The 13,839-nt window shown below is 39.2% G+C and overlaps 1 protein-coding gene across 3 annotated transcripts in view; it reads right to left on the bottom strand.

Annotated features, from left to right (window-relative positions):
- Positions 1–13,839, bottom strand: part of SYNE1 (spectrin repeat containing nuclear envelope protein 1) — a 631,505-nt gene that overhangs the window by 257,669 nt on the left and 359,997 nt on the right. For all 3 annotated transcript variants that reach the window (XM_019526891.1, XM_019526894.1, XM_019526892.1), the window contains 5 exons: positions 11,880–12,044; positions 9,333–9,505; positions 8,141–8,294; positions 5,804–5,947; positions 3,880–4,044 (listed from right to left, as the gene is read on the bottom strand). In XM_019526891.1, the coding sequence (XP_019382436.1) occupies positions 3,880–4,044; positions 5,804–5,947; positions 8,141–8,294; positions 9,333–9,505; positions 11,880–12,044 (801 nt within the window). The remainder of the gene's footprint in view (positions 1–3,879; positions 4,045–5,803; positions 5,948–8,140; positions 8,295–9,332; positions 9,506–11,879; positions 12,045–13,839) is intronic.

Raw genomic sequence — 13,839 nt, 5'->3', positions numbered from 1 at the left:
AATGTCCAACCTAAATCTGCTCTCTGTCAATCTGTGGCCATTGCTCCTAGTTACTCAGGGGGTGACCTAGTAAATAGAGCATCTCCTATTCCCTGCTGTCCTCTCCTGATGAATTTATAGGCAGCCACAAGATCACCTCTTAGCCTTCTGTTGCAAAGGCTGAAGAGATCTATTTCCCTCAGTCTCTCCTCGTACTCAGTCTTTCCCTGTAGGGCCTTGCCTGCAGGCCTCTGACCATATGACTGGCCCTTCTCTGGACCCTCTCCAGGTTATCCACATCCCTCTTGAAGTGCGGTGCCCAAAACTGGATGCAATACTCCAACTGGGGCCTGACCAGTGCTGCATAGAGGGGAAGCATCACCTCCCTGGACCTGTTTTTCATGCATGTGCCAATGCATGATAAAGTGTGGTTAGCCTTGTTGATCACTTTGTCACATTGACAACTCATGTTCATCTTGGAGTCAGCTATGACTCCAAGATCCCTTTCTGCTGCTGTGCTGCTAAGAAGGTCATCCCCCAGCCTGTAAGTGTGTTGGTGGTTCTTTTTGCCCAGGTGCACCACTTTGCACTTGTCTTTGTTGAACTGCATCCAATTTCGTTCTGCCCATTTTTCCAACCTGTCCAGATCCACCTGGATCCATTCCCTACCCTCTGGTACATTAACTTTGCCCCATAATTTGGTATAATCTGTGAACTTGGACAGGGAGCTCTTTATGCTCTTGTCCAAGTCTCTGATGAAGAGACTGAATCACACTAGTCCAAGGACTGAGACTTGCAGGACTCCACTGCCCACATCTTTCCAGGTCGATATCGACCTGTCCACTACCACTCTCTGGGTGTGACCCCTAAGCCAATTTGCCACATCACAAATCTACATCACAGTCAGTGTATTTATGAAAACAGAATGAGATACCATATCAAAAGCCTTCTTAAAGTCTAGGTAGATGACATCTACCTCCACTCCTGTGTCTAAGCATTTTGTGACCTAGTCATAAATAGAAACAAGGTTAGTCGGGCAGGATCTACCTGCAGTGAATCCATGCTGATTACCTTTCAGCATTATTTCCCCTGCTGGGCTCCCACAAATGTGATCCTTAATGATTTTTTCCAGAGTTTACCCAAAGATAGAGGTGAGACTAACTGGCCTATAGTTTCCCGGTTCTTCCCTGCTCCCCTTCTTGAAAATAGGAACCACACTGGCCCCTTTCCAGTCCTCTGGGACCTGACCGGAGCACCATGAGTGCTTGAACAGCCATGCCAGCAGCTCCGCTATGACACTGGCCAATTCCTTCAGCACCCTTGGATGAAGTTCATCTGGGCCTGCTGATCTGAACACATCCAGCCCCCAAAGTGCCCCTTCACTAAATCTGCACTAACAGTTGGTGGGCCGGTGTCCCTCCTGTGTCTGTCTATGATCCAATTGGGAGATTTGTCTTTGTCTGTGTCTAGGAATACAAATGCAAAGAACTCATTGAAGAGCTCAGCTTTGTCCCCCTCTCTGTCACAAATTGCCCTAATTTGTTCTGTAGGGGTCCTATGCTACCCTGCACCTGACTTTTGCTCCCTATATACCTGAAGAAAGACTTTTTGTTGTCTTTAATATTTGTTGCCAGCCTAAGTTCTGATCCTGATTTGGCCTTCCTAACTGATTCCCTGCAAGTGTGAGTCAGGGAGGTATACTTCTCCTTGGTAGCTACCCCATTTCCACAGCCTGTATACCCCTATCTTTGTTCTTAGGCTTTCCTGGACTTCTCTCTTCAGCCAAGAGGGTTTCTTTGCCCCCTTTTATGTGCAAGGGGATTGTCTCCTTCTGCGCCCGTAGGACTGCTTCCTTGAGGAACAACCACCCTTCCTGGACTGCCATGTCATGTCTTGTGTTGTGTCAGGGTTGACTGTAGTTACACAAAGAGATTAGATTATGGATTTGTACACAATGGTTTGGATAGGGATGATCCTGCTTCAGGCAGGGGGTTGGACTAGGTGACCTCCCTTCCAACCCTACTGCTCTATGATTCTATGACATAGGACACACCATTAGGTTGCTAAATCTAATCCCAGAACAAAATGAAAATGTCATTTCTAATAAAGAAACAATAAGGGAGAATCACCTGTTCAAACATTCCCAAGTGAAAAATCCTCATCAGAAGTTTTTCAATACTTTCCTGCTACACAAGAATTTTTGAAGTTGTAATGTTTCAGCAAGACGTGTGTGTGTGTGTGCGCGCGCACGCGTTTGACCACCCTGATCACATAAATGACATTTATTCTTTTAAGAAAACCTAGACTAAAACAGCATACATATTTTTGGGGTTAGAACCCTCAGGTTGTATTCTAAATTGCCCCCCTGACATCATATATAGCTTATATTTTATTAATAATGTACAGGTATTTTGTGTTACCATTAGGTCAAGAACAGACATAATATGTCCAAAGTCAGTTGCAAATCATAACAGAAAGATTGCATGCAGGCCAAGTGATGAAAAACTTAAAACTCCAGCTGGCACTTGTGAGAATCAGGAAGAAAGAGGAACCATGTTTTGCATCCTCGGTATCCAAATCAATATACAGCATTAACAGGAAAGCAGATCTATCTCAGTGTACTCAGTCCTGCAGCATATATTAAGTCCTGATTCTACTTCCTTAAAATAAAACCCAAGACTTCCATTTCTTATTAGCCATCTGAAGACAATTAAATATGAATATGACCACAGCTCAGGTGAAAACTGGTGCCAAAGTAGAATTGTAAAGGTATTTAGATACTAACAGGGTATGTCTGCATGTGCTATTAATACCACTGAATAAACTCTGGTGCAGTTTGCACGGGAGTATATTGTTCTTGCATTCCATGTTTGCACCATGTTTGCTGTGAAGTGGGCTGGCTGGGGCATGAGGGTGCTTCAGTGCAGGGCTAGCTGGCTGGCAACCCTCACACTGAAGCACCCTCATGGCCCAAGCAGCCTTGTCAACATCTACACGCGCATTGCAGTGGAGTAATTAACTCTGCTGTAGGATAGTACTTGTGTCTGGCAGTACTATCCTACAGTGAAGTTAATTAATTCATTCCATCCTAATAGCATTGCATGTATATGGTGATGTTTTTCTGTGGAGCTTAATTAGTCAGCTCTACAGTATACATCTCATGTAGATGCGCCCACTGAGAGGTGTATGTGGGATTTTCACTGGTAATTTCCATTCATTTTAATGGAAATTAGGTACTTAGGTACATTTGAAAATTCCACTAAGCACTTTTCTACATATTTAGATAACCAAATACTTTTTAAAAATTGCCCTTTTTTTTTACAACAAAATAGACTGGAGTCAGGTTAAGCAGCTGCTCTGTTCATATGGTATAGCACTACAGATAAAAGAAAAATAGCAGTACAGATAAAATCCTGGCCTCTTGAAGTCAATGGCAAACTCTTTTTGACTTCAATGGAAAAAGCATTTCAACCCTCAAATTTAAAATAGACAGGATGCTTTGACATTTTCCTAGAGTTCCATGAATCTGCTTTTTAAAAAATGGCTATAATTATATTATATAGCAATACTGTCAAAACACTGTCCCCTTTCCATTGATTTCAATGGAAACAGGATTTCACCCCTGATTTTTAAGACTAGTCTCCCATTTGGTGCTAATACTATTTATGGCAAAAAAAATTGAAATTCAATCCCCAAATCAAGCAACTGAATATCTGCAAGTCATTATTTGGGCCTGCAAACAGGAAGCTCTGTTGAAATATCAAGCCCTATAAATTTTTTGCATTTTCTCAGTGTGTTTACAAACAGGAAAAGTGATTGTATTATTGTGCATTTATATTATGTGAATATCTATTATCATCAAGTGGAATTTTTTGAGTTTGCATTTCTCTCATTCTCTACCTGTAGATCCCGGAGTGTTGCCTCATGTGTCTGAGCATCACCTTCAAGATGAGATAAACATTCAAGCTTTTCCTGTTCCTTTTCTAGCCAAACTTCAAAGGCCTTCAGATCTTTTTGGTACTGATGATGTAAATGAAGCAATCCCTTGGCTTTGGTTACTGCTTCCTGTTTGTTAAAAATATTTGATTAGTGTTACATTAAGTTAAGAAATTTTAATTCCTAAAAAGGAACCCAAACTGCAGAAGTGTAGAGATGAAGATTAACTTTCTTGAAGATGAACAGTCTGGGTTCATGAGTTTGATTTGGTAAAGAATAAATAAAATAAAGGATATCCATGAAAACAGAGATTCATATATGAACTTTAGGTAAGTTTGGGGCTATTTGGATCTGGACTTTAGGTCTGGGTTTATTTTTATTTAAAACTTAGATGTATAACAACAGTGGGTCTGATTTTATTTCATTTACTTTTTTATAATAGTAGATCTCCATTAACTTCATTAGAATGATTCGTCAGTGACAACTTGGAATTCAACTTATTCTCTTTCCAGGAATTGGCTGTCAGTTGCCAAACAATACTCATTCCACCTTATAATCAGAGTATAAAGGGTGTAGCAGGGCAGCTTTGTGCTTAAAGCAGCTGTGCAATGCATGAGGCAGCACCAGCTCTTGCTGTGCCAAACGAGATGGTGTGATCAAAGTTTCTATAGCTATACGTAACAATCAAAAGCAATTCTTTAGAAAAAAAATTATGATTTCAGCCTTCATCTGTCTGTGCTACTGATTCCTAAGGGTGTTCCAGGACATCCTGTTACAGATCCTCCTAGGGGTAAATACTCTTCTCCACCATCTGGCATCCTGCACCTGCCCTAGGTACTTCAGCAGTACCTGTAGCTACTTCTTTTGGGATTGTTGCTGTTGCTATATGTCCTACCCCAAGGCAGCCTCTGTGCCAACCCCCTTCCCCACGCTCCCAGCAGCACATTCTGCTGTGACTGGGTGGGTGGACAAACATCCCAGCCTGGCTTGTCCCCTTCACTTCTCCCATACTCCTGGGGCCAACAGAAGAAGCTACAGGGGTGGTTGCTGGTATGTGAGACTACGCAGGAGCAGCCTTAGCTGCAGTGGCTACCCTTGCCCCTTGAGAGCTAGGGATCAGGAGGGGGCAGACAGTGGAAAGAGCAGGACATAGCAAGGTGAGCTCTCCCTCCACCACCCTTAAGAGGCACCAGGTATGTCGGTGATTCTCAACATTTTTTGCCTTAAGGTCCCCTCGATATCTTTTCTGAATTTAGATCTAGTCTTTTCTGAATTTAAAGCCCATTTTTTCTGATTTAGATTACATCTCACTAATTTTCAACTAGGATTCTTTGCAATTCAGAAGAGTGTGCTGCCAATTTTAATCCAGAAGAAAGGATGCTCCAAGTACCAACCTTTTGGGAAACACTGGTCTGTATTATAATATTCCCCCAAATCCCTTCCGGGCTAGTGTTTGGATTTCACTTGCTACTAACTTCTATTTTTAGTAATAAGCATTTGTAAAACAGGGATTTCTATGAGTTAATAAGTGTTTAGTATTTGCATCAACTGCGTGGCATATATTCATTTACAAACAAAAATTCTGTATTTTCAGTGATGTTCCTTTTAGTCATGATGGATGAAATTCTAGTCAAACTGAAGTAAATCGTAGTTTTACCCCTTAAATTTTATGGAACCAAGATTTCACCCACTGCTTTTTCCTTATTCAGAATCCCAGTTTCTTTTCTACAAAGTTCCAAATCTCCACTAGTACTAAAAGGATATGGTGACAAATTAATAACATGATGTTATTCACTATTAAATTATAATAGAAATAATAAAAAGACCCTTTCTGCTTTTACCCCTTGCTCAAAGAAAAACATTATAATGTTGTCAAGACAAAGTGTACCATTGTCTTGTGTCTGAGGAACTTGTATCGTTCCTGAAGGTCTTGGAGTTCAAGTTGAGTTACATAATGTTCAGTCATGCTTGAGCCTTTTGCTTCAATAGTCTCTAGTAGGCTGCTGTGACTCAAAACTTCTTCATTGAGTAGCTGCAGAATACAAAGAGAAGATGAATAATTTACTAATGAACAGCATTAAAATAAGGCTACAGCCATGCAGTCATTCTTTTCTTTTTTCTAGTTTACATGTGGAGTGATTAGAGGTGTGTGATTAGGGGTGCACTGTGCACAATTCTCCCATTGGTCAGGGGAGAGTAGAAGGAAAAGGAAAATAAATACCCATGGTAGATGTCACCCGCCTGTCTTCATTCACTACTGAAAGGTAGAGCAGAAGTCACTGACTTCCCTTTTTAGTTAAGCTATTTAGCGAGGGTCATAATTCTGTAGTTTGATGCACCGTGAAGTGTTCCAAATAATTTCCAAATCACATTTTGTGCAGGTCCACTTCATTATTCTCTCCGAGATCATAAACCCTCAGCCCCACATTGCTAGAGATGCAGATAGTGAATTTCAAAAACCAATGTTCAGAACTCAAGATGTATGATCAAATCTTAATGAGCATGACTCACCTTTGCTCTACCCGCTGGGGAGTCATTTAGACAATGCAAAAGCATCATACATTTTACAAAGTTAAAATAGTGATTTACAATAAGTTTCAGTTTTCATTCCGTTTTCACTGGAGTGATCTACATTACAGGGCAACAATGAGTTAGGCCCATTAGGAACATTTGAATCCTAATGTTTAGTTAAGTAATAGTGTGATCTGACTAAGATATTTTATAGTTTAGACAATTTACAAGAGTTTATGGTCTAGAGTGATGCCCCAGGTGCTTAACTCAAATGGTCATTAGCTGTCTTGAAATGTCATTATTGCCATTATTTACCTTTTAAGAGTAACATATGAGAAGAAGATAAAGCTGAAGAAGATTTATCACCAAAAACTTTTTATTTTAAGTCAATTAGTTAGAATTTAGAAGCACAATGCATGTAGTTACCAAATTTAGAGATCAGTCCATTTGAAGACTCCCTTTTTCAATGCATTCAAAAATAGATTAAAGTTTTTAAACAAATCAAAGCTACATTAGCAAAACCACTTGAAAGTCACAATTGTAAAATAAATTGTTTTAATACCAAGTAGCCACTTCTATTCCCATACACAGAAAAATTATAATAATATTAGATACTATGGATTAACTACAATAGAATTTCACCTTTACATTGATAGGTGCGGTTTGTTTTTTGGTTTTTTTTTCACGTACTATTCACGGTACTGATCTTTTGCTAGAAATTACTCAAGTGCCTCAGTAATAAATAAGAAATCAAAACTTCATTCTGAATAAGTCACTGTCTGATTGGTTTCTATTGGTCACAAAGCAGAAATATTGAAGTATCAAATGCATATTTCTTTCCATTTTAGATATTTTTACCATGCTCATCACCATAGCAAGTAATTCTGTCAGCACATTTATATGAGATATTTACTGTGCAGTTGACTAATTAACTGTGCAGTAAATATCTCAGCATTTGCATGTGCTCCTCTATTAGGGTGCACAAAACTAACAATGTCCACAGCACAGTAGAACTTGTAAATACAAGTCCTAATCAGCTGCAGAGTTTTTACGTGTGTAGCAGTGCATGTGTAGATGCTGGGCTGGCTGGCTGGCAGGGGCACAAGGGTGCTTCAGTGAGGAGGCTGCCTGCTAGCTAGCTCTGCATTGGAGCAACCTCATGACCCACCCAGCCCTTCTGTAGCACACTGGCTGCCTATACATGAGCAGCAAGGCAACTCTGACATGCTGTAATTACAGCACGTCGGAGCAGATTTGATTAATTCAGTCTGCTGGGGCATAGTAATTACCATGCTCCAGCAGCCTCCAGTGTCTTGTGTATCAGTGTCTCCCTGCTTAACAATGGTAATGGGGGCACCTTATCTAAAGGTCATTCAGCAAGCTTTAGATAAAACATCGCTGCTGCCATTTTTAAGCACAGGGATGCTGATACACGAGAGGCTCCAGGCACTTTAATCAGAGTGGCTCTATTAGCTGCTCTAATTAAAGAGTCTCCCCATCCCCACGAGCATGTGTATAAACACCCATTGTGCTGGGTTGGAGCAGGCTGGCAGGCTGACCTCCCCAGACCTCTGCCCACTGCTGCTGCTGCAACAAGCTCTGCAGTTTATTGCTGTATGTTAATGGCTCATGTAAATGCACTCACATAGAATAAAATTATTATTCCTGTCACTAGAAAGTTTTCTTCCTTAAAATACAGTAACAATGCACAAACCTTTGCTTTACCGAGAACAGCTGACTTTTCCCTCAGTTCTGCACACTGTCTCTCAGAAGCATTCAAGCTGGCTTCTACTTTGTCCATCCAGCAGGAAAATTGACGAATATCATCCTGGTAACTTGTCCACTTGGACAGAGCTCCTTCCAGCTGACTACAATTCAAAAATACATATCAGCTGAGATAACTGGCATTTCTTCTTACTTTAGAAATTAGATAAAGTGATATACAGTCATCCTAGCTAGATATTTTGTTAGGAGAAAGATTGCAGAGAGAGATATCACACGCTAAATTGCCTTGGAGGGAGCTGACATAAACTACTACATAACTTGACTGACTGCTTAAGGATGTGGTTAGTAAGGGTACCTTCCCAGAACTGGATAGGGAATGGCGAGGGCATAACATAGGATACAGGATTTGCTGTGGATACAGGTGGTTTGGATTCCAGGGATACTATGTAAACACATATATACCAACTCATATAAATATGTGGGTCAAGTGTGGTATAAAGGAATCAAATCCTGAAGTACTGACTAAAAGTACCTCCCCTTCTCATGCATTAGAAAACAGCTGCTATCTATTGATAAACCATCTTGGTTGTTTGAAATTTAAACGAGTATAATTAGCAATACAGCAGCAGGCTGTGTTTTTCTTTATTTCCTTTTTCTTTCACCATTGCCAACATGATAGAGATTACCAAAATTATATTATAATATTTTGAATAACACTTATCCTCTCAAGCTTAATCCTTTGAGATCATGTCTACCTCATACAAGGTTTCTAAGGCCATAAACTCCTACAACAAAAGAATGGACCCTTCATTTTCTCAATGTTCCTGTTAGTTGGCTTTCTGCACCTGAGTTTCATTTCACAGAGAAGTTAAAATGGCTGAATGCAATTTAAAAATAAAATTTACCATCAAATAATGAGGAAAGAGACTGTTTCTAAGGGTAACACAGTCTGACTGTACATATACTCCTAGTTAAATTCTTCATTAAGTTTCTATTATTATTACTATTTATTTGTATTATTATAGTACCTGGGTCACTCAGTCTCAGACAAGGTCTTTACTGTGCTATGTCCCTTTATTCTCAGTTTGACTCTTGTAATTCAAAGACTTTGAAAGGTAACTTTGTAATATTTTCAACACTGTTATTTTCAGTGGCCAATCTCCACACAAGTCTCCTTTTACCTTTTACATCGAATGCAAGCAGACAAGAGGGAATCCCATGTGTCCTTAAGTGTCTGTAGCTGCTGTTTGATTACAGGCACTCCTTCTGGAGATGAGTTCTGCAGAACAGATTCTCCTCTTGTTAGCACCATTTTCATCTGGATTTCTTTCTCCTGTCTGATTGATAATAGGCCCTGGAAAAAAAACAGATGTTGTCCTGGTCTTATTGTTAATGGGACATTGGTGCTCCTTTTTGCCACAACGGGAAGAAATGGATAATAAGCTTCACTGGCAAAAGAGCTGCTCTATATTGAAGGAAATACAGAAGCTGTCATTTGGGAAAGTGGGGCTGAGAGCTAAGCCTCTTCAGGGAAGCAGGCCTTTTAAAGGACAGATTCAGGCCATACTAAAACCTCTACCTCTTAAAGAGGGCCACTAGTTTTATGGATGCTGAGTCAAGAGGGCTGTGCTATGCAGGTTTTTAGTGGAGGACACAAAGGAGGAGGAACTGGGACTCTGACTATAGCACTAAAATGTTCCATCAGAAAACAAGTGATATTGGGTGATGAAAATCCCTTTTATGTTGCTGAAATAAACCTTTAAGACCTAGTAACAGTAGCAATGCATTTCAACATAAAAACATGGGGACCCTACGATTACCAGTTCTTATAATACCACTGTGACTCTTGCAACATCTGGAGCATCTTATTTGCTTTTCATATGCCTAAGTGGAATATGTGTAGCCATGTGGCTGAGTCATGTACAGGTTGAGAATACCCTCCAGGAAAATAGAATCACTTTTGCATATACTTCCTGGAAATAAAAGGGAGGAGATTGGTCTTCCTACTTTTGAGCCCAATATCTAGGGTTTGGGTACTTGTTCAGGAGGGGAGACCTGGGTTCTAGGTCTCCTGGGGTGTTTGAACTTCTATCTCTTGTTTCCCAAGAAAGTGCTGTTACCATCGGCCCACAGGCCAAGCAAAAGTCACTCTCTTGAAGTCTGGGATCCAATCTAGGATCTTACTCCCCATTGTGGGAAATCTCTACCAGGGCTGTTCATAAATGCAAGATGCAGTGGGCCAATTTCAAAAGAAGGGTTAGTGCAGGACATGCTGAATCACAGACTCTGCAGAAGCACCCCAAACTGCACTTACCACAGCTATGTATAGACCACTTAGGCACATGAAAGATAAGTAGGATATGGCCCTTGATATTTTTCCAAACCTCAGGTTCTGTAGTTGTCCGATTTTAATGAAAAATAAAATTTGCACAAAATACAATAGAGCTTATGGTATGCGGAAAAGCCTGAAAATCAAAATGGCTCAAAAAAGTCAAATAAAAAGAACATAAAATAGACTGCTGTTTAAAATAATATGACTTCTAAGTCATCTTATAATTTTGGAGGGCCAACTGAAGTGAATGATGTGTTCATTATGAGGATACCAAAATACCATAGAGAAGACTGGAGTGTTGTTGCAGTCATGATGGTCCAGGAAATGTGTCAGGAGCAAAAGTATTTTTGGTTTTTTTTAATTGGGTGAAATGTATAGTTGAGAAAACTGTTGGACAAGCTTTTGGGCATTGAGTGCCGTTCCTCAGGTTGTAGGAAAGACCTAAGGAAGGGCCCCTGATCCACATAATCTTGTCCAACAGCTCTGCCAATGATACAGTTGGTGTAATAAAAGATATAAAAAAAATCTTTGCCAATGAGAAGACTACAAGTTAACCTCCCTTCTCTCTGTTTCTTTTTTTGGATAATGCATCACCATATCTCCTGGGCAACAATACCAGCTGCAGTTTTCTCACATGCAATACTCCCCCAATGGTGGTGTGGTAGTGCACCATCCTGAAAGTGATATTCTGCCAGAGGCATAACCTCTGACTGGGAAATTTATTACCTAGTAAAAGCTATATTAAGAAAATGTTTTTATGGTCACATAGCTTGGTGACTCAAAAAACTTGCAATAATTGCAAAATTTTGGCTGCTTGCAGATGTTAAAAAAAAAGTGGTGCTTTACTTTTTAACTAAGCAGCACCTTAGTTGGACCCAGCTCACACAACATCTGTAAAGACCAGGCACTTTAGTGGGGCCAAAAGGTTTTTGGCTTTTATCTAATAGCTGATTGACTCAGTTTTAGCTAAAAGTGTCAAAAAGCTCAGCTGAAGTGCCTGATCTATATGGACGCTGTGGAGCCAAGTCAAAATAACGTGCTGCTTCTTCCAGTAAAGCGTGGGGTTTTTTGTTTTTGTTTTTAATGTCTGCAAGCAGCCATTATGATTATGCAGCTAAAGAGAATATCATTTTTTCCCTGATTATATTAGCTACATAAGTATCAACTTAAATTTTTTTCATCTTCGGTATTTACACTTTTTCTTAAGAATTTTACTGATTAAAAATTTTAAAGATCACCTTTATGACAAAAAACAGCCTTTTTTATCACAGAAATACTCAGAGGTTGAATTATGTAAACTTAATTATAGGGGGTCACACTAATTTATAGCAACTGAGAGCATACCAGGTATGCCTTCTTGTTACAAATGAGAACTGATAAGGCCTTGCAGTCTTACCTCCAACTTTAACATTCTGCTGTCAAGAACACTTTTGTCTGCTGTGGGGTGACAATAAGACTCTAGCATGTGAACTGCATCAGCCATCCAGTCCTGGAGCTCTTTTACATCATGAGAGAACTGCTGGTGCTCTGCAACAATCCTATCCATCCTGGAAACCTTCTCCTGAAATTCATATGGAAATTAGCATTGCCAACTTCTCCAGTGGTCATTTTACCTCATTTAAGGACTTTGACATTTAAATGTAAGTTCCTAAAATATGACCACAATTTTTTTCATGCATATTACATGTTCAAATGAATATACATGCTGTCCTCTGTTTTGCATTTACAAACATAATTTGTACAAAAATTATGAACATTTAAATTTAAGAAGCACAATGCATATAGTTACCAAATTTAGAGATCAGTCCATTTGAAGACTCCCTTTTTCAATCCATTCAAAAATGGATTCAATTCAAAGTTTTTAAATGAGTCAATCGAAGCTACATGAGCAAAACCACTTGGAAGTCTCAATTGTAAAATAATTTTTCTTTAATACAAAGTAGCCACTTATATTCCCATACAAAAATAGATTATAATAATATTAGATACTATGGATTAACTGCAATTGAATTAACAAACTAGTGAATACTATAAATGAAAACATATATTTTATGAAACAAATTATTATCCAATAAGTTACTTTCAATATCATTACTTATAACCACAGGATGATGACTGTCAGCATCATCCTTCTGATGGAGAAATAAAAGGGGGCAGTGAACTCACCCCTTATTTTTAGCATTATCCTTAACACAATCTATTTTAACTATGTACTGTAGCATTGCAGAACAGAGAGATTTAGAGTGGTGGACACTGAATAGCCTATAAATTGAAGTAAAATGGTATAGTATGATTAGTTAAGAATATAGCAATTCTAATATGCTGACCTAGTTCTACAGATACACAGTGGGTGCATCTATATATGCATTAATGGGCTGTTGTTACTGTGCATTAAGTATAGTACCTCTAATAATAGGTACTAGCTAAATGAGCTGCAACTGGCGCTACTACATGGTAGCGCCAGTGCATGGTCTTTTTGTGATGCTTAATGAGCAGTAGACTAATTCTACTGTGCATTAGCACTGCTTTTGCTGTGACATGTTAATGCACAGTGGAATTACTCTACTGTGTATTAAGTGTCTCATGTAGACGTGCCCAATGTTTAAGATGAGAAAAGACCATTATGTCATTTAGCCTGACTTCCTTGTTATGTAACAGCTGAGGCAATTATTACACTCAGCTATCTCTGGACTAAGCCAAATAACCTGTGTTTTATTGTGGCATAATGTTTATATTCTAAAATGCATGTTTCATTTTCTTTTCTTTTCTGGCTTTTACAGCCACATACATATCTGTAGTTCAAATACTAATAATGATTGTTACACCACAACATGTACTAGACTACTAGCAATTTGTTTTTATGCCTGAATACAAAACACTGTGCTGGTTATTTTCGCTGGATTTTCTCCTAGCAATTAAGATCAAGTGTACATATTGATTTATTCAGCTGGCTTTATAAAATACCATTAATTATGAGGTGCTGTTGACCTTTCTACAGGTGCTAATATGGGTACACAGTGTAATTCTTAAATGGTTCTATTCACTGTTTTACTCAGAAAGCTTGGAAGGTAATTTTTGGCAGTGGTTTATCTGCCAGGGCTAAGTTGTGGGGTAAAACAATTTTCCAAGTTTTTTTCCAAACCACTCAGCTGAAAGTGTTCAATGTGGGGGCTATTACACAGGTTGGAATAATTTAAAGGAAAAACTAAAAGGGCTGCTGGAGATTATTTTGGATCTACCCACTGGAGAAATAGGCAATGTTGGAGTTGGAATTCCAGCTACTACTGAATAGTCTGGTAGTAGCAGCAGAACACAACCCTTTCTTCCTCCTTTCCTTTCAGATACAAACTGGGCAC

Source organism: Gavialis gangeticus, unplaced genomic scaffold, assembly GCF_001723915.1.
Source record: "Gavialis gangeticus isolate Ggan-Ray unplaced genomic scaffold, GavGan_comp1, whole genome shotgun sequence".
Lineage (NCBI taxonomy): Eukaryota > Metazoa > Chordata > Crocodylia > Gavialidae > Gavialis > Gavialis gangeticus.
Note: the sequence above shows the minus strand (reverse complement) of the source record. Positions and strands in the feature narration are given on the sequence as shown.